Source organism: Myodes glareolus, chromosome 27 (assembly GCF_982192425.1).
Source record: "Myodes glareolus chromosome 27, mMyoGla1.1, whole genome shotgun sequence".
NCBI classification, from domain to species: Eukaryota; Metazoa; Chordata; class Mammalia; order Rodentia; family Cricetidae; genus Myodes; species Myodes glareolus.
The window spans coordinates 26,193,151-26,215,173 of NC_142052.1; the positions used below are offsets into that span (position 1 = coordinate 26,193,151).

General features: G+C 44.4%; 1 protein-coding gene across 2 annotated transcripts in view; it reads left to right on the forward strand.

Moving 5' to 3' along the window:
* Window positions 1-1,360: 1,360 nt before the first annotated feature.
* Arhgap28 (Rho GTPase activating protein 28) overlaps window positions 1,361-22,023 on the forward strand; it is a 172,913-nt gene continuing 152,250 nt past the window's right edge. The window contains exon 1 of one of the 2 annotated variants that reach the window (XM_087902274.1): window positions 1,361-1,580. In XM_087902274.1, the coding sequence (XP_087758400.1) occupies window positions 1,459-1,580 (122 nt within the window). In that variant the 5' untranslated portion in view covers window positions 1,361-1,458. The remainder of the gene's footprint in view (window positions 1,581-22,023) is intronic. The other variant, XM_087902273.1, reaches the window with a different exon arrangement.

Here is a 22,023-nt window from a genome sequence, read left to right on the forward strand (position 1 = left end):
AGTTAGCAATGGATTTTCCCCCTCAGAGCTTTCTAGTTCCTTGGTGTTTCATTCTAAGAGCTTCCTGGTTCCATCTGGCCTGGCAGGGGGCGGGGGGCGGGGGCGGTGAGGAGACCGTGATCCATTAGCAATCACTCAAGTGGATGCTGGAGCAAAGATGCACGCACACAGGGCATGGTCTGGGCAGAAAGCTTTAATTACAGGGCAGAATGAAATTATTCCTGTAACAAAAGCAAGAGCAATTTCTAGAAAGTGGCAGGGGGAGTAGGAGGTGGGAAGAGGGCTTTGATTGGCGGTCACTAAGAGGTTTCACAGGGGGCAGGAGAGAGAATTTTTTAACAGAGTTCCAGCCAGAAACATGATTGGGGGAAGACTATATTGCACTTTTGGGAATGCTCTGTGTGTGTGTGTGTGTGTGTGTGTGTGTGTGTGTGTGTGTGTGTGTGTGTATTTATACCCCCCTTAAAAGGCCTCCTGAAAATACCATCCATAGAGCCCATGGCAATCAGGACTAGCTTTTAGACAGTCTGGAAACAGTATCTGTCAGTGTGATCAGGCCTGGGTGGAGGAAAGGGATGTTAAGAATGAGGTAAGGGTCTGGCTGCAGCAGTCTTGAGGGTATAGGAAGGAAGTGCTGTCTTGCATTTACAGAGGGATTGCCTGGACAGAAGGGAAATCAGGTTTATTGTAACTAGACCAGCAAACAGAAATGCAACCCAATTCTTCAATTTTTGGTTTGGATGCTTAAGCGAGAGTGTCATATTTTTCTCTCTTTCTTCCCCAGAGCACCCATTCCAGACCTAGCCTCTCCCCCCACCCCTTGCCTAAGGCATGGTTCCTGTCTCACTTTTGATTGCCAGGCAGGAAATGTTCCTAGCCATGGGATAAGCCTCCCGTTTGAAGGGGGCGAGCAGGAGGTTGAGAAGAGGAAAAGAGAAACAAAGGAAGAAAAACACAAACTTTACTAGAGCAGCTGGCAGGAGCGGCAAGTTTCAGGCAGGCTTCCAGTTTCCTAGAAGCCGGGACCTGTGGGCGTGGCTCTCAATGTATGCTAATCCGCCCGCGTTCTGTGCTAATCTTTCACTGTAATCTGTGGGCGTGACCTTTAGTGTATGCTAATCTATGCGCGGTCCTCTGTGGGCGTGACCCTCGGTGTATGCTAATCTGTGCGCGGTACTCTGTGGGCGTGGCCCTCAGTGTATGCTAATCCGTCCGCTGTCCTCTGGGCGTGGCTCTCCGTGTATGCTAATCAGTTCACTGTACTCTGTGGGCGTGATCCTCAGTGTATGCTAATTTGTCCGCTGTACTGTGTGGGCGTGGTCCCCGAGCGGACGGGGCCGCCCTAGCCGCGGAGCCGTGGGGCGCCGGACGCTCAGGGCCGCTGACCCGCTCCCGGAGCTGGTCCACGCTGGTCCGGGTCTTTGTTCTGGGTCGGCGCGGGGACATGCACGGCTGAGGATGGAGGTGGAAGACTCGGGCGGCGTGGTGCTGACCGCCTACCACTCGCACGCGCGCTCGCAACCGCAGGGCTCAGAGCCGCGCTGCGCGCCCCGGGCCGCCGCCAGTCACCCGCTCAGCAGGTACGGAGCCGCTCCGAGGGCCGCTCATCCGCCCGGGCGGGGCGGGGGGAGGGGAGAAAGGGGCGGCAGCGCTTTGGCAAGTTTTTGTGGAGTTGATTAACTGAACCTGCTGTTTGTATGGGAATGAGAAATGGCCTGGGCAAAAGTCTATGTGTGGCTGACTGAAACTGGGGGGGGGGGGGGGCTAGTGGGGAGCACACACGGGATGAGGACTTGCAGTCTTGAAACTTTTATGATAAATTGGATAAATTGGACACATGCATCTTTTCTGTGGAAGGCTCTCACTAGGTACTGGAGTGTTTTAAAAATATTCTTAAAACCCAAAGACAAGACAGAGGAAAAAAAAAGTTCTCTTAAACACTGAGATTAACTTTTTGGAACTAAAGTTTCTCTCAAAAAGAAACCTCTGGCATAACAAGTTCACTTCTAATGTAAATACTCTCAGTTGTGTAAATACAGTGATGTCATTATTTGTTGACTTCTGGTGTCGATTCTATGCAGCAAATGCAATTCCTGTTTATTTCTTTGGGTGGGAAGAAGTGTGTAACCCCCTCACCACGTGCATTTAGTCATCCAGGGAGCTGGATTACATTGCTCTGACTGTGTCCATCTGTTCTACAAAGGATCAAAGTCAGTTAGAGCCTCGAGCCTCACTAAGTACACCAAGGATGGGTGAACAAAATATTCCGAATGTGAGACAGTTTGCTCTCTGGCATAATCAGGGGCAGTGCCTTTGCTTAATGCTGCCGTCCGCTATGAGTATCTCAGCGGATGCTTTACTTATTTTGAAGCTTACACTTTGGTGTGTCTTGGTTTCTCTCCTTATGGCATTTTATAGCACGGTTATTTTCAATGACTTGTTTTTCCTCACACCTTTACCTTTATGAAATTACTTCTGTTTCCCAGTTTAGTTGATTTGATTATATCACAGACAATGCCTTGGAAGGTATCCATGAGATGAGCCAACCACGCTGGCTTAGGGACGACACTGGGCTTCGCTAACAAAGAAATTCTTGTTTCTTCCAAAGAGAGCGTGTTGAGTCAAATCTCATTTTTTTATGTAGACAGGGAGAAATGGACCAGTTTGCTCCAGCCGCAGGAGTCATGCACATCATTTAAAGGCCGCTTGAAGATACAGACTCTCCTTTGTATTTAGTGGGCAGTTCATTAAGAACAAAGCAAAACAAAAACATCGTATTTGACTGTTATGATTTATACCATGAGTGGCTAAAGAGATGTGATTTGATGCAAAGCGAGGGCTAATTTTGTGCAGTCTTGAATGGCTTGGGTGTAACTGTCTGTTTATAAGCCTTCGCAGCTGTCTGTGGGCACCGCCAGAGAGCCAAAAGTGACTGGGAGGGAGATGCTTTATTAGCCCAGCATGTGGTCTTCGGGAATGACATTGCATCAAAGTGGGGGAGTCCATCTTTTGCCACAAACCAATCAGGTCCAAATTTGTCATTTGGATGGTTGCCTTGCATTCTAGAGGATCCTCTCCCCGTTTTTCAGTCCCCTGAGGCAGGGGATGGAGTCGTGCACCCCCACATTCTTCCAGCTTTCGAACAGCAGAACCCTAGGAGAATAGCTTAACTCCTTGGTCCTCAGTGAAAGCATTGAAAATAGAGGTTCCTGTGTTTACCAGGAGCCAGAGGAGACCACATCATTAATCATGTTCTGATAACAGAAATGATCAGACCCAGTTATTAACCTTTGACTTACTAGCTACTCATCAATACTTCCTTTCAAGCCAAGAAGCAAGATGGTATTGTTCTACTTGGGAAGAAAGCACTCTCTCTTTCAGGAACACGCTTTCCTAAAAATGGCTGATGTATTTGGAGCCCCGGGAAGTCGGGTGATCACGAGCTCTGACCTCCCGAGGACCGTCATTCTCTAGCTCTTGCTAGCATAGGTGGAAATCAAGGCTCATCTTTCTTCCTTCCTCCTCAGGCCTCTACTACACCTCGTTTATCCAGTTTCAAATCTGGGGTCTTATTTTTCCCACCAAAATATAATATATCTCCTATCCCTATGTTTTGTTCATTTAATTCAAATAACAGAGAAGTATCTGGTATATTGTAATAGTCAACTACATATTTCTTGAGGATATTAATGAGTTCTAAGATTATGAAATGGCTGAGATAAAACCACAGGATTTTTCAGAGTCAAACGCAGCCTCTTTGCACAAGCTACATAGTAGCATAGTTCCTACATAGTAACATAGTAGCTATGTAGGTATTGAACACACTAAGATAAATGGGCTGTTCTTCCTGCCTCAAGATCGTGGGCAGACCAATGGAATTTTTATCAGAAAGATGAAACAAAAGAACTTTTGGAAGTAAAGTAGTGGTAAAATTTCTGGTAGGAGAAGTTTCACTTATAACTGGATTTCCAACTTCCGGTTAAGACCACAGGGCACAGGAACTGGGGTCCACTCCGCTGCCTGCCAACACTGGCTGAGGCTGAGGAGTAGTAATGTCTGCTCATTAAGCTGGCCTTGGAGCCTCTGTTTGCCACGCACTCTTTCTTCTGCAATTTCATTGAAATCCTCTGTCCACTTAAATTCCTTCGGGGCCTGCCATCTTCTTATTTAGTTTTGTTAGAGTAATTAACCAGGAAAATGTACCCGTCACGCTTGGGGTAAGATTGCCCCAAACCTTGACTGTCGCCTGCGTTAATGGCAACTCTGTTCTGAGTAGGTTCCTTGAAGTACTTGAAGCACTGAACAACTCAAAAAGGACATGGTGGCAAATGTGGATGATGCCCTTGATGGAAATTAGACATTCTCGGGACTTGGTTCCTTATTTGTGGTTTCTGATTAGTGGAAAACTAAACAGATTCTAACAATATGGATATGTTTGGATCATATTGGATCATACTGGATCCATTTAAATATCTGAATTTTACAGCTTCCTCCTCAGAATCTGGAAGAGTTCAGGGAATGGCTTGCTCTTGTCTTCGCCGCACTGCTGGTGTGGCCTGGATGCTGAGACTGGCAGAGGAGAGGGTGCCAGGATTGAGACATGGAGGCTTCTTTTCAGGTGGAAGAACAGCAACCTTTATTTTGCCCCAAGCTAAAGCCTTTTATACCTCTACTGCTTCTGTGGAAAACCACTGGCCAGAAAGAACACCAACATCTTGTCAATTACAGACGACAAGGAAGTTCCCCTGTGGGTCAGGGGAAGTGAGGGCAGCTAGATCACAACAGCCTTGTTTGATTGATGGCTTGCTGCTATACATGGGAGGTAATGAATGAAACCATCTCAAATCTCAGACATCCACGCACTGGGTATCTAAAAGACTATCCACTGGGGTTAGTTGACAATATGTCTTCTCCAGGTTTCAATTTTTTTTTAAAAAAATCAATATTTAATGTGGATAAACAGTATTGTAATACTTGATATATGGATTATCCTTAGTCTTTTTATTTCTAAGAAGGTCAGTATGTGAAGTGTAAACGGTGTACTCTAAATAAGACATGTTCCTTCTTGGAATTTGCCTGGGGAGTTGGGGCATTTAAAATATCACTGTATTTCCTTCTGAGCCTTTCTGTGTTTCTTTCAGAATTCTCTTTTGTTTTCTATGGTCTCTGCCATCATATTCCTTATAATAGAGCACACTGTGCAAAGTCTTGGTTGTTAATTCTTACAGTAATTTCTTCACGTAACTTTTGTCTCTTAAGGTTTTCTTAGGAATTGATTTGAAAGGCTCTACAATCTTTCTTTGCTCTGACTTCTCAGGAGGCAAACTTGCATTCATGCCTATAACATTGAGTCGTCGTCTTTTTTTATGGGACTAATAGATGAGATTCTGCGAGTGTTTCCACCTGTGAAAATAAATTGTTGGAATTACCTTCAGAGCCATGCCTTTTAGAAAGGTCAGGCTTGTACACGGAAGCCTGAGAATGTTAACAAATACCCAAAATACTGCCACGTATAAAGTGAGGATTAGCCAAAGATGATGCTAATTGCCTGATTCCTTCCAGGCATTTTCTTGGTTATATGAAATAAAGTTGCAGACGTTTGGCGGGGAGAGCCTGATCTAAAATGGCCATGATTACTTCTAGGTGTGCAGTAGACGTCCTGAGAAATGACAAAAAAGAGAAAGAAAGCAAGCAGAGCTTCCTGAAAAGCAGGTAGAGCCACCATGCAGGTGTCCTCTGCAACCCTCCCCCCACTTTTCTGAAGTCTCTTGGGATCTTCATTAACATCACAACCATTTATTTAATAATGATAACACTTTGATACAACAGATTTGATGAGGATTAGGAAGTAAATACTTTGAGTAAAACTAAGCAGCAACTTTTGGCGATGATCTCTGTTGGGGGATACTTTTCCGGGTTGAAATTCAGCTTCAAAGGTGTGTCTTTTGACAGGTCAACATTTGCTAAAATTAAACATTTATGTAGGCCTGTGTGAGCTTATGCCTGTACAGAGGTTGGCAAATTCTAAGGGATGGTGGGCTCCTTGCTCTGGAAGGTTCAGACATAGTGATGGAAGTGGAATTATTTGAAAAGGACAGTTATTTATAGGCCGTTTTTTATGTTGTGCTTGAAAGCAGAGCCTGTGTCTCTGGTTTCCTGTGTACTCCCTGCCGAGCGGAGGTGCCTCCATCTGGAGAGCTGCTGCCAAACATCTGGTATATTGCCTTTGATCCTGTCATTTGGCTAAACATTTGGCCAGTTGCTCTGTCCATTTTTAACCTGCTCAGTTCTCCCTGACCACCAACCCCTAATGTAAGCCCAAAGACACAGGAAGTTTGGAGTGATCTAGAAGCACCTTCTCCCTTTAACCTTTAATTTTCAAGGCGTACAGAAAAATTTTTCAACAATAACCTTCACCCAGATTCCTTAGATGTTACTGTGTTGCAAAACCAGCATCACAATGGTCAAAATTGCATAAATTAACCATGGCATACTACAGTTAACTAAACTATAGACTGTGTTTTTATTTTACTAGTTGTCTCACTATCGTTAATTTTCCTGTTACATAGTTGAATCCAGGATCCCATGGTGATCCTAAGCAGGCACCTTGAGGCTCCCCTCAGTTGTGATAATCTGTCTTTTGTGACCCTGGCGCTTGTTGAGAGCTCGTTGGTGATTTTAGAGGAAGCCACTCAAACTGAGTTAGTCCAGTGTGTGCTTATGACATCGGTGAGAGTTTGAGAACATTCTGTGGAACTGAGGATGGGCCATCTTGTCAGGTCCATGACTCTAGGATGTTATAATGAGGTAGACGTTGGTCACCTGGCTAAGATGGCATTGCTAACTTTCTATACCACAGAGTCACCATTTTCCACTTTGCAATTAATTATTGTCCTCCTGGAAATACTTCATGCCTATATCTTCTCTTCCCTGACTATCCTGTTCTGATTGTAGCCTCTGTCTATGGATCATGGCAGCAAAATTTATCACTGTGGTGTTGTGATGATGATTTTGCTATCATTTCATCTCAGTTTGACTTCATTTATGTACCATGAAATAATCAGTTCATCATCCTTTCCAACTTTATTACTTTAACGTCCATCACGTCTGCAAAGTGATCCCAATGTAAGTTGTCACCAGTGGCCTTGTGATAAAATGACTTAGTTTACCTGGTTTGACTTTGTGGAAACCTTGAAGACACATTTCCTATTTTTTAAAGCTCCTTTATTTTTTTGGAAGAGAAATTTTTATTGAAACTTTAAGAGAAAAAAATCAGCAAGTTGCTACATTAAATGTTCTGTGTTTATATTTCATCTTTCTTATTTGTTAGAAGTGTCTTGACATCTTGACATCTGAGCTATCCTGGGGTGTTACCTGAGTGTTCGCATATGTATATTTTTCTAAAAGTCACTTGTTTTATTCATGCTTTGGATAAAATCCCAATTAGGCCATAATAGGCATTCCCATGGCCCTGCCCAGCAGGCCCCCAGGAGGAGGGAAGTGGCAGAACATGGGCCCAGGAAGAGAGTGAGCCTAGACTCACTGGGCAAGTCTGAGGAGGGTGCCCTGCATATGTATGCTAACCCACGGAAGCATTCCAATGTGCATATAGTCAGATTTCTTCCTACAACATCAAACCTTACACTGTCACTGCTGGAGTAATTGTCACATTCTTACTTCTCAATCAAATGGTCTCTAGATACCAGCTTCAGCTGAGAATAAGAGGAAAATGTTAGGGACCGAATCAAAAGAGGTGAATGGAATTTTATAAACTGAGACTGCACTTTGGTCTCCTGGCCACCCAGACCTGAATAATCACACAAAAACTATGAATTCCAACCCCATTTGACCAATGGCTCAGACATATTGCTGGCTAGCTCTTGCATCTTAAATTAACCCATTTCTGTTAATCTGTATTATCACCATGAGGCTGAGTCCTACTAGTAAGGTTCTGGTGTCTTTCTTCTTTGGCAGCTACATGGTGTCTGCCTGACTCTGCCTTCTTTCTCCCTGCATTCAGTTCAGTTTTCCTGTCTGCCTATATGCTGCCCTGCTATAGGCCAAAGTAGCTTTTTTATTAACCAACAGTAATAAAACATATTCATAGCATACAGAGGGGAATCCCACATCAGAATATTTCTTAGAAGGAAATTTGGGGACTTTAAGTAGTTGACTTTGTACTCTATATGGAAATTCAAAGTCGGCTACATCATCCCTAATCAGTGTAGAAATGAAACTTTTCGTGATATAAAAAAATTTTTAAAAAATACAGCATGAGGACCAAAGAGAAGGCCCAGAGGGTAAAGGTGCTTTTTGCCAAGGTTGATGACCCGCATTCAGTCCCCAGGAGCCTCACAGGAAAGGAGAGAAAAGACTCCTATAAGTTGTCCTCTGACCTCTGTATGCATGCAGTGGGACACGAATGTATACATGGGCTTGCATGTATACACACACACATTAAAATATAAACATAAGTACGTAAATAAATGATGTGTGAATCACAATTTAGTGAACATCTATTAGTAAGATGTGTAAGTTATGAAAGAGTAAGTAACCCATATTTGTATATTGTTTTATTTTTTCTATAATTTTAATAATGATAATAATTATTCTTTAAGATGGTGTCTTGCCAACGATGCGGACACTAAGAGAGACTTACAAAGATATAATCTACATGGGAAGTAGAAAGTAGAAAAAGACAGATCTCCTGAGTAAATTGGGAGCATGGGGACCTTGGGGGAGGGTTGAAGGCGGGAGGGGAGAGGCAGGGAGGGGAGCAGAAAAAAATGTAGAGCTCAATAAATATCAATAAAAAAAAAGATGGTGTCTTGCTCTGCAGCTTTGGCTGGCCCGAACTCTCTGTACAGCCCAGGCTGGTTTTGAACTTGTGCTCTTCGCCATTTGCTGGAATTAGATGCATGGACCACCACTCCAGGCTTAAAGTATTATTTATTGTTGTTAATTTTCCAACTTGCTGAAGAGTGACATTTGATCCACATCTCACACCCTGCACAATAATCTATTCAGACAGGATTAAAACCCTTAATCCAAACTAGAACCACTGAACTTGTTACAGGAAAGCATAGAGCAGAGCAAACACATTCGGACCCCCAGCAGCACAGAAAATGGCCGCATGGATTGATAAATATAGTGTGTGCCATTTAAAAGCTTCTGCATATGAGAAGAAACCATCAACAGAATGAACAGACAGCCTGAAGAATTGGAGCAAACTTTTGCCAGCTCTGCCCCAGACCTGGGTTAATCTCTAGACTACATAAAGATCCGCAAAAATTAAACAACCAAACTCACAGTCAACAAATGGGTCAATGAGCTAATATATTGACAGGTCCTCAGTAAAAGAAACACAAACGGCCAATAACTATTTTAAAGAGTATTTAAGATCCTTAGCTATCGTGGGGATGAAAACCGAAAGCACCTTCAGAGTCCATCTCACTCCCATTCAATGGCTGGGATCAAGGAGACCAAGGATGACAAATACTGGGGAGGGATGTCCCCTCTTGGTGGGCATGGGAAGAGCTCAGCCACCTGGGAATCAACCTGGAGGCTTCTCCAAAGGCAGTGCGTAGAACCACCCTGTGATATGTGTCTGTGTTGCTCCTGGGCATGCACCAAAGGACTCTGTGACTGATTCTATCCCAATAGCAAGGCCACGGACCCAGCCTACATGGCCGTCAGCAGATACTGAAGATGTGGAACATGAAAAGCCACAGTGGAATTTTGTTCAGTTGCAAAGAAAAGTGAACATCCATAACGTTCAGGGAAACGGATAAAGCTAGAAAATACTGCGTTCAGTGCGGTAACCCAGGCTAGGAAAGGCGACGGCACGGGTTTCTTTTCGTGCAGATCCACGTGTGTGTGTGTGTGTGTGTGTGTGTTTGCTTGTGGAAGCGTGGTTAGAGGTTAGAAAACTAGAAAGGGGCCCATGAGATGGGAAAAAGGAAAGTGGCTTTAGGCGAGGGGGGTGGACAGAATGCTGTGGTCTTTAAGGGGAAAGGGGAGAGCTGGGACAGGGAGCTAGTGGAGAGCCCCAGTCAGGGAGAGCTGGAGAGTCAACCAAAACCGAGTATCTCTGAGAACGCTGCAAGGAAGCCCATTACTTTGTACGCTGACTAAAAAGCATAAAGGGAGGTGGCTGGAGGGCATCCTTTGAGTCCCGCATGTGTCCTGTCACACGTCAGTGAATGACTGCCCCAGATAAACTATCTAACAGGTGTCAAGTGCCAGGTTATTCCAAGGCTGGGGAATGCATGCTAAGCCTCCTTCGGAGGAACAGCTGGGGTGTCGTGTTACTCTGGAAAACTGACTGGGTGGGTCCGTGCACTCTGTGATCCCGCTAATGACTGGACAATGACTGCACACAAACAGCTTGAAGGTTGAAGGACGGGAAGGAGGAACTGTGAGCCAGAGATAAAGAAGCTTGGAGGAATTTGTAAGCTGACTTATCCAAGCTGTGTTCGTCCTTTCTGGGTTGTGGTACAAATTGCTTTTTATATAGAAAGTTAAATCTTTCTGTCTGCCATGAACTAACTTTGTGGAGAAGGGCAGGAATCTTTTGAAACATTGGTAATGGATGGGGACGAAAGTTCCTTTGACGTTGATCACCACTCATCTATGAGAGCCAACACAGAAAGCACTGATGAGTGCACTTCCCTTTAAACAAACACCGGTGTATACGTGTTCATACAAAGCCATGGGTGCAGTTATGTGGTTTCCTTCATTGTCCTGCTTCTCCTCCTCCTCTTCCTTCTCCCCCAACTCCTCCTCTTCAACCACAAGCCTCCCGCCTTGTCCTCACTGTCGCTAGGATTGCCGGCTTATGTCACCCTGTGAGAAATCTGACAGGTGCTAGAAAAATACCAAATTAAAAAATGCTGATAATATGCCAGTACGGTGGTGCACACCTTTAATCCCGGCACTCTGGAGGTGGAGGCAAGGGGATCTCTGTGAGTTCAAGACCAGCCTGTTGTACCAAGCAAGTCCAGGCAAGTCGTGGCCACACAGTGAGACCCTCTGTAAACAAAGGGCAATGCAGGAGTAACACAGCCTCCCTTCACTGCTATGCTTTCAAAGTTCAAATATTACAGGGTAGGCCAAGCTCCTAAGTTAGTGGATGGCGTTAAAGCTGTATTTAAGTAGCAATAAATGCAAAGGAAAGAGTGCACCTTCAGTTAGAGAAATAAAGCTAAACTTATTTTCTGGAAGTTTCCTTACCGCAGCTATCACCTGCCGCTCTAATGAGCAGTCGGCAATTAGTCACACACCAGCGTCTTAGCTTACTGAGCGCGTACTGTGGGGCGAACGCTGAACTAAGAGCTTGGCATGAAAGTCCTGTGACCCAGCAGCTGAGACACAGGGGAGTCCCTGAAGACCACACACACAGCAAGGCGCTGGGAGCTGGCGTCAATGTGTCACTGCCATCCAGTGACGCTGATCAGTGTATTATTCACATGTCATTTACTGTCACATTTGATGACTGATTCATTGAGAGCAACTTTTAAATGGAAGATGTTATAAATGTTCAGATTTGGTTTAATCTTTCATTTTGCATTTATATTAGTGTGTGTGTGTGTGTGTGTGTGCGCGCGCGCGTGTGCATACGTGCACACGTGCGTGCATGTTTGGTTGAGTGTGGACAATGTATATGGTGCAAGTCCCACAAATGAATGTTAGGTTTCTTACTTGGTGATTCTGCACCTTATATGTTGAGGCTATGTTACTTGAATCCTAAGCTTGATAATTTGACCAGCTAGCCAGCTTGTACCTCTGTTTCCTGAGCCTTGGGATTATAGGTGGGTTAATATACACAGACACACCCACAGACACACATACTCATACAAAACACAGTCTTATATGCATATACACTCACAGAAAATACACAATCACCCCCAAACACGTACACACACTTTCATACTCACAAAACACAGTCATGCACGCATATACACATGCACTCAAAATACAGTCACACCCCCACACACACTTATACATACAGAATACACAGTCATACACAGACATACTCTCTCTCTCACACACACACACACTTGCACACAGACATCCACACACATTCATACACTCACACAAAACACAGTCACCACACACACCCACATACACACTCACACACACATATTCCAATTTTCCATGGCAATCTGACCTTTAATTTTCATGATTGTATGGCAGCACTTTACTATGGAGCAATCTGCCCAGCCCCTGTTTTAATGCAATAAGCATGCAGTTAGTTAGGTGTGGATGGATATAAAGAATTTATTTGGAAAATTTTGTTGTCACGAAGTTCAGTAACAAGATCTACCTCATCCCTGTTAAAAGCTAGATTGTTGGCCTTAGTATAGCAATATTTAGGTAGCAATATTTAGGCAAGTTTCTCTGTAGAAGTCATCTGAACACTGACCAAGAAAAAGGGAATTAAACAATCAGTAACATGGGATCTCGTTGATTCTCCCAGCCCTCTTTCCCTGATGGAAGGAGAGTGAGTCTTTAGTCCTTAGGTGTGTGCTCATAGACCTGAGGTCTAGGTGCTTCATTTTCGTTGTGTTAACTGTTATAATTACTAATATGAAGTCGTGAGGCTAAAATTAAAACAAGTTTTTCACGTACTCTTTCATTAAGTCTTACAAGAAGTCTTGATAAGTACAAGCCACTCTCTGCGATGTACTCCTTCTGGTATTCGGTCGGGTTCTCACCTTGTCTGACCTGAGGCTGTCAAGAAACCTTCGCTAGCCTCTCCATCATAGATCCCCACCAGATCCCCCACCAGACTCTCCACCAGACTCTCACCAGATCCCCACCATACCCCCACCAGACCCTTCACCAGATCCCCCACCAGACCTTCCACCAGATCCCCCACCATATTCCCCACCAGATCCCCCACCAGACCCTCCACCTGATCCCTCACCGGATCCCCCACCAGACTCTCCATCAGATCCCCCACCAGATCCCCCACCAGACTCTCCACCAGACCCTCACCAGATCCCCCACCAGATCCCCCCCAGATCTCCCACCAGACCCTCCACCAGATCCCCCACCAGACCCTTCACCAGATCCCCCACCAGACCCTTCACCAGATCCCCCACCAGATCCCCATCAGACCCTCCACCAGGGCTTCTTAAGATTTTTTTCTCTCATAACCTCTTTTCCTCAAAACTTTTTATGCAGCTCTGATATTGATAGATAAAATAGACATACCAATCAAACATTAACTAATAATGAATCATAAAATTATTTTAAAACAATTTTGGCATATAACTATTACCATTTATTAAAATCAAAAGCAAGTGTGCACACTACTGAGGTGGATTGCTTATTCATTTTTACATAAATAATCGAATTTTGGCTGAGTAATTGATACTGCAGGATATAAAGCATTGTATTTCAGGGTCAAATGAAACTTTGATTTTATAAACTTAATTCTGAGAATATCTCTTTTCATAAGTATATAGTAAAATATGGCATAACTATGCTTCACTATTTCAGAATTTGTTAGAAATTTTGTTTAACACAGAAATTATTTACTAATTTTTAAATAAAATTTAAATGTCTAATTCAGACAGCAATTTTATTAATATTTAATTTTTTAACAACAGAAAAGTTGTTTTATATAATGCATCCTGATCATGATTTTTCCTTCTCGTCTTCTCCCAGATCACCCCCACTTCCTCATCACCACAACTCCATGTCCTCCTCCTGTCTCTCTTAAGAAAGCAAACAGCTGCCAAGTAGTGGCGCACGCTTTTAATCCCAGCACATGGGATCTCTGTGAGTTCGAGGCCAGCCTGGTCTACAGAGCGAGTACCACTACACAGAGAAATCCTGTCTTGAAAAACCAAAAAGAAAGAAAAAGGCTAATGAGAACAAACAAAAAACAGGACAAAACAAAATGAGCAAACTAACAAACAGAAAGAAGAAAAGAGAAATAAATTTTTAAAAAAAAAATTAAAAATGAGAAACACATACACGCGGAAAAACAAAACCCATAAAAACTCAAAATTCGTAACCATAATATACAAGCAAAAGATCAGTAAGGTTAAAAAAAAAAATGCCCAGATGAAGAAATATAGACAAAAAATTTGCAGAAATACCCTTGAGTTAATTCTGTTTTGTCCGCTTCTGCTGGGCATGGGGCTTGCCATGAAGTGTGGTTTGCATGACAGTGAGACTTTCCTTTGAGAGTAGTTGTTAGTTGGGGTTAGCATCTGGGTTGGGGACAAGAGCTTGTGTCTACTTCCCCATCTCATCTAGTTTGGATCTATGCAAGCCTTGTGCATACTGCCACAGTCTCTGTGAGCTCATGTGTATGTCAGTCCTGCTGTGCCACAAGGTCTTGTTTCTTTGGTATCTTCCATCTTGTTTGGCTTCTGCAGAGTTCCCTGAGCCCTGAAGGAACAGATTTGATGGAGACATCTCATTGAAGGCTGAGTTTCCCAAGGTCTCTCACTCTCTGCACATTGTCCAATTTTAGGTCTCTATTAATTCCCATCTACTATAGGAGAACGCTTCTTTGATGATGGCCGAGTGAGACACTGATCTATAGGTGTATCAGGATGTCTTTAGGAGGCATTTTATTGTTGTGCTCCTTTAGCAGAACAGTAATAATTGGTCTGCTCCCACCCCTCCCCAACCATGCCTGTCTAGTCTATCTAGTCTCAGAGCCTTAGCCACTTGAGCAGTGTCAGGCACGGGTTCCATCCCGTGGAGTGGGCCTTAAGTGCAGTCAGAGAGTGGTTGGTTACTCCCACAACTTCTACGCCACTATTGTACCACCAGCATTGTAGACTGAGGGGTTTAGCTTTCTCTGGTAGCATACAAAGTATCTTCCAGTACCACCAGCATTGTAGACTGAGGGGTTTAGCTTTCTCTGGTAGCATACAAAGTATCTTCCAGTACCACGAACACTACTCACTAGGGGGTGAAGGAACTAGTTGGGTCCCAGCTCCACTTTTTCATATTCAGTGATATATTTAGTTATTTGGTGATTCCATTTAGATTATTTTCATATATATATGTGTAAACACACACATTTATACACATTTATATACACATTATATATACACATTTATTTATATATATGAAATACACATATATGATACATAGCTGTGTGGATTTATTTCTGGGTCTTCAATAGATTCCATTGATCAACGTGTCTCTTTTTATGCTGTTACCATGGTTTTCTTACTATAGCTCTGCCATACAATTTGAGATCAGGGATGCAGCAGTTCTTTTATGATTCAGGATCCGAAGAACAATTTTTAAAATCAAACATTCTAGCATAATACAGGCCAATGATTTGATTCATGCAGGGAATGGCAGTAGGAAAATATAAGTTTTCCCTGCCTAAGTCATTATGTTTCTGCATGAGCAGAGAAGTTTATGTGCACAGTAAAAGTCCTACAGTTCCGAGCCCGAGTTTCTGATCTGAACCAAGGTGTTTTAGTCGGTGGTTGCTGGCACCAGGTAGCTTGCCAGCATAAGCAGTGCAACATGCAGCAGAGACACCCTGTGACCCCGTAGAGACGCTCCTGCTAGAAACACCTACAATGGCTGCTGTTTGACTTGTACTTCATTATCGGTTATAGTGCCTCCAGAGAGTTTTACAGTTGCTGACTTCTTCCACATTCCGTTATTTGACCCCATATAGTTTGAGAATTGAGTCCTAGGCTCTGACTTTGTGGCGCTCTCTCATGTCCCTGGTCCTTACGGACGTCGAGTGTGGCTGCGAGAGAATGCCTGTCGTTCCGGATACCCAGGAAGCTGATGTGGAAACATCACCAGAGCCCGGGAGTTTGAGGGCAGCCCAGGCACCCCAAGAATATCTGGTTTAACAACTGCCGTGGAAGGGGAGCTTACAGCAGCATTTTCCTGAACCTCCCCTGACTGTAAGCTTAAGTACATCATTATTCATCTGTGACCCTTAGACGGCTGAGGATGCCGACCTAAGATGGGCTTCAGACCCTCCCATTTAGAAAACTAGTCCTAACAGTCCTGGTCAAGCCTGAATCCTCAGGACAGGCGGGCATCAGATCCACCTCCAAGCTCTGCTTGCCTGTGTTTATTTTCCAAGGCATCAGCTTTGATAAACTTTCGTTCTAATGACAGCAGAGCTCCTCTGATTGGACAGTTTTGTTAGTTGCATGTAAACAGTGGTATGGGCTTCCGGGCTAAGTGCCAGGCCCCAGGAGGTGGCCTTCCCTGCACTTAGAGTGTCTTGATGACAGGGCCTAAGCAGCCAGTGACGAGCCAGTGACCGGGGAGTGCAAGGAAGAGCCTGTATAGCTTAACAGAGAGGCAAAGCAGCAAGACACGTCCTCGCTGAGGCTTCTGGGAAGTATCAGCTTCCTAACCAGGCTCCGAGTGTCCTTCATCTGACTGCTAGTCAGCCGGTCCCATCCCCATAGCAGGTGTTCGGGTGCATGACATACATAGTTTATAGGGCTCAGTCAAGCCTAGAGCAAGTCACAGTGGGGGGGTGGGGTGGTCATGGACTCCCTCCTGGGAAACACCAAGGTTTAGAATGAGGTGGTATCAGCGACGATGTCATTTCCTTAGTTTCCTCTCCAATGCTGGACGACAACCCGTGTGCGTTATCTCCTCCGGTGCAACCCTGAGTCGGAAAACAGACTTGCAGTGACTTTTCGCTGGCATCCGAAAGAAAAACACGCACTGACCTCAACAGAGCGAGCAAGCAATTAATGAGGAAAAGAGCTGACTGAAAATTTCCACACATGCTGTTTTGAAACGCTAAGCACGGATGCCTGGCTCTGGAATTTTTAACGTAAACTCCGTTCCCTCTTCATTTATACATCTCTGGAATTACAAGGCCTTCTTGGCAACTCTTTCCCCTCAGATCCAATCCACATTGTGCTTAGTTGCAGAAAGCCCCACACTGGAGGACTCCCACTCGGCCAGCTGCTGGCAGCGGGTCATTGGAAGAAGCTGCCTTGGCCTCTGTGTTTGAAGCTGTGTCATGCTTTGTGAGGCCGTGAGTCAGTGCCAGCTAAAACAACCCGAGTCATTGCTTCTCAGAAGCCCCACTGTGGCCGACTTTGATTAGGCCAGTCCTAAACAAATGAGATACTCCCAGAATGCCAATGGCTCAGAAAGGTCTTACTGTGCAAGTTTTAGCTGCAAGGCCCAGTTCTCCTAAGAGTTCAGGAGAATGTTTTGCTGCTCACGGGGGACTTACTGGTGAATTTAAAAAAGAAACCCTCTTCAGTTAACCAGATCCTACCCCAGGCTGTGCTCCCTTCTGTCTCCCCCACGCCCTGCCCAAACAAACTCACTCATTGCTCTCTTAATCCGGTTTAAGAGCAATTGGGTTAAAAATTCGTAAAACTCAAATTGTAATCACTGCCTCGCTTCTTGCATCCCAGTGGCCTCTCAGTGCATTCATTCCCCTGGACATAAAGCATGATGTTGAGGTGGATCTTGGGTAGACAAAGAGTGTGGCTGGTTAATGCAGCCGTCCAGGTGCAGAGGACAGCAGCATGCGCAGATATGAGCCAAGCAGGGTCTTCAGCGAGGACATTTGTGCAGTTTGGAGACGGCGCAGTGACCATTAGGAAAAACGGCTTCTGCCTGGGAGTTACTTACTAAGATTAGAAATTGGGGTGTTGAACAAATGGTTCAGGCAGCACAGGGTGTCCCAGGTGGTGGTCTGTCTTGTAGCTGGGGAGTCTGGGAAGTGCGCATGCCTATCAGACAGTCAGCTGAGCAGCGTTGTTTCGGAAAGTTTTTGTTCATGGGAAACTTCAGCATCAGGGTTGGTAACATCTGAACTAGACAAGACTTGGTGAGAGAGAGAAGAGGCCTAGAGATAGCAGTGGGAGGAAGATCGAACCTGAAGAGTTTTGCTAGCTAGGGGAATGGGAGGAGGTGGCCTGGGTCTGGGAGCCCATGACAGTGACCTCGAGGGCAGGAACACATGGAAATCAAAACATTATAACTGTCACATAATGATATCAACAGTGGTGAAATAGCCAATAATGAGGAAAATGGAAACTGATTCATGGGATGTTTCTAGTGTGAGGGTCCTGGATGCTGGGGTTTCCAGAGCAGTGGAGGTGGAAGCCAGTTTGCTGCAGGTTGAAAAGGGAAGGTGGATCCTGCAAAGAATCTGAGAAGGAAGCAGGAGAGAAGTGGTCAAGCGAAGGGAACGTTTTCAGTTGTTCATTTGTTTCTCGTCACTCTTTATTTATTAACAGTTTTACTTTCACTCCATCACTGTTAGTACCTTTGAATCACACATACGGATGGTATTCATCCATCACTGTGGTATTTTTATCCACTTATCCTGCATTGATCTTGTCTACATTTCAACTTCCGCTACTCTCCTTTCTGTTCCCCTGTGCTCTTCACTATCCTTAAAGGAAAAAGGCTGAAAGTCTGATGAAAGCCAAGAAGGAAATATAGCATTTCCTAGCATATTTCTAAAATATGTTTCTCCCCTACTCTTTAACACCCTTTGCTGACACAAGTGATTTAGGTGTGTGCACGTCTTCACATGTTGGAGGCCTGGTCCCTCGTGGTTATCCTCACGACAGTGCAAAGAGGTGGGTATTTTAGCGGCGTGGTCTAGAGAAGACATTGAAGTTATTGATATAGCATTCTCAGGAGGATTGATGTCATTCTCCAAGGACTTCTACGCCTCTGGAGCACAAACTGCTATCCAGAGCAGGGCTGTCCTGTGTGCTTGGCCCCTTCTGGGTGCAGTCACTTCTTTCTCTTGTTGTGGCCGTGTTGAGACGCAGCCAGTAAGCCCACACCAGGATACTGGCTCCTTGCGATCTGGACTTCCCGTTCACCAGAAGCATGAGCCAATCAAACAGCTACTTTCTGAAGATGTAGCTCAGTTGGTAGCGTGCTAACGTGTGTGACACTCTGAATCTGGTCCCCAGCTCTAAGTGAAGCCGAGCACGGTGACACACGTTTATCGTCATCCCTGGAACTTGGGAAGTTGAGGCAGGGAGGTCAGACGTCCAAAGTCATCCCCTGCTACAAAGCTACAAAACCGATCTTAGCAACACAAAAGAGACTAGGAGAATGCATTTTCGCTCTTAGGATGAAGCTGTTGTTAGCACCAACGCCGCCGTTCATAATCTTCCATTTCTGAATCCTTAACTGTCTCCTCCTCCAGCATCCAAGAGTCTGTGACTTGCTGGGGTCCTTAACAGTTGGCTGCTTGGTGAACGCAGTGGAAACTGAAGCATAGAATCAGCCTCTTCCCGGGACACTCTCGGGCATGTTTAAATTCAGAGTGTGTCTTTCTTTGTGGAGAGTTTCCTGATAGTCTCTATATTCCCTTAATCTATAGGATGACAGAAGGTGTTGAGAAAATGCTGTCTACTGAAGAATAATGATAAAAATCCAAATTGGTGACAGTTGTCATCATTGTACCCTGACCCACAAGACAGACTGCATTGTGGATGGTTATGTCACCATGATTGGCTATCTCTAAGCTTCTGTACGTCATATTAAGGTATTGAATGCTGGTGCTACACATAATGGTTATAACTGTCTGTCAGTGAGAACTGATGAGTGCGTTCAGGGCCAATGACTATGGCATCCAACGTTGGAGCTAGGCGTGGGGTGGGTAGAGCGTATCTTTCTTTTCAGTATCCTAAGTGTTCATTCTTAGAGGCCCTGAGTGCGCAGTCACTATCAGAACAATTGGCTGAGTGAGGAAAATGTGTGAGCTGCTCTGGAGGGGCAGATGCAGCCGATTCTCTGCGCTTAGTTGGTGCGGGGGGCTTGAGGGAGGGAGAGTTCCTCAGATGCGGACACCACAGTAAAGCCCGAGATGACTATGGGGGAGAGTTTTGAGTAGGAAGAACACTGGCAGACGCCTTAAGAACAGGGTCCTACTGGTGCACATAGCCGCGGTGGCTCGGAATGCTGGTCTCTGTGATCTGAGACAAGGGCCGGAGGGCCTGAGGCAGTTAACCTGTGATCTGAGGGAGGGAGGGCAGGGGGAATTTACTGTGCACTTTGGGGAAAACAGGTCACACAAAGGTCGGCAGCGGTCCTGGTGTCCTCACTGGGTAGCGAGGGGTTCCATTAGCTGACCTCCAGCACTTCACAAACCCTAAATCCTGTTTCCTTATGATCAGGTTGGAAATTAGGATAATTAGGTGATTCTAGAATTTTAACCAGAGCATGATTTTAGACCCGCACTGATTTTACAATAGCATGGTTCTATCTCCAGTTTAACTCTGCCAATTAGCTTATGTGATTGGCCTTTTGGGCTCTCTTACCAGCATCTACGGCAGGTTGTTTATTGCGCTCCATTATGCTAATGGAGTTCAGGTGACTTCACCTAAGGAGCTGAAGTTGGGGTGCTGGCTTGGAAAGATGTATGTTTACAAGCTGCTCCCTCAAAACACAACCTATCCAAGAAGCAGGACTGAGTCTGATTTAGAAGATTATTATACATTGAGATCTTAATTAATAGGAGTGCTGGGTATGGCTTAATGGCATAATACATGATTATTATTATTGCACAAGGTTAAGGAGAGGGCTCACTAATAACCTCCTTTTAGAAAGATAAAGTATATTAATATTACATGTAGTAATCTCAATACTTTATAAAGTATAATTTAATTATATTTAATCTAGTTAATATGATTTAATTTGTATCCTATTTTGGTAGAAGAGTAGAATGAATTTAATGTAATTTACACAGGGATGTCTAAGAACTAAAAGAATACTGTTCAGTTATTTTCTTAACATTCTAATAAAACACATGCAAATGCAATTTATGAAAGAAATTCCTTTTACTTTCCCCTCATTTTCTGCTCACCGCCCTCCCTATATATTGGGTCTTGGTATTGGATACTTGATAAAACTATAAGAATATGCCTCTGAAGGCAATATATACAGAGACTTGAAAGGAAGCCCACTCCCTAAGTCATGTCCCCTTCTCCATTTTCTCTTCTAATCTGGACAGAGGAAATCATTTACTAATGATCACAGCACCTCCGGGGCTTTTGAAATAATACCTGGAAATGAAATCTTTTGTTTAGTTGCGTCACCACCCTCTTTGGAAAACTTTATTGACTTTTGTGGTACTTTTATACTCTGTATTTAGGTCGTTTCCACCTCTTTCTTAGCCTTTAACTTCTGGATTCTCCCTTTGAGAAAGGGCGGGGGCCTCAGTATGTGATGAAGTACAATCTGATGATTTGGGGCCTATGAGATCACCATCCAAATCAAAACGCAGACCGTTTCCACTCCTGTCCCCTCTTCCCACCCCCACCCCTCACCAGACAGCCTGCTCCTGCCGTCTGTCACTGTGGATTGACGTGCCCTGTTCTTGGAGCTTGCATGTAGACTGTTGCAGACAGCGTTACTTTGTGTCTGGCTCCCTTTATCCATTGCCACAGTCTTTGAGACATGAACACAGTGCTGCATCACAGGCTGAACCTGGTAGCAATGTCAGAAACGATTTGCTGCTTTTATTCAATTATTGTTCCCAATGTCATCCAGTTAAGGGGGCGGTCGGCAAGGAAGCAGGTTTAGACCAGCACCAGAAAATTGAGCTCACTCTCCTTTCAAGATGCCGGATCGTGAGATTTGCTTTCTGCGGTCACCTGCAGGACATAGAGTATCTTTGGTATATTTCAGAGTGGCTTGCTATTTTGAATTTGTAATTATCAATGCTGAGAACACTATGTTGCGTAAAAATGTGGTAACAATGGCAGAAGTATGTTTGGGGCCATTTTAGAAATTGTTGGAAATCCTGTCCTCATCATAAGCCAAGGTCCACATAACAATTTTTATGAGACTGCATGTTTTATGACCGCAGACATACACTAAATTAATACTTACATGCAGCAGAATGGTGGTCGGAAGACATTTTTTAAAAACTCTGTTTTCCATAATCAAACCTTCTGTTTCTACAAGATCAGGAAGTACTGTGTGTGCGGTAAAGTCATGCAGTCCGTACCTCCCGCAGTGAGGGGTTCCTAGCAGTGTTCCCTGGAATTCGTGTATTAATAA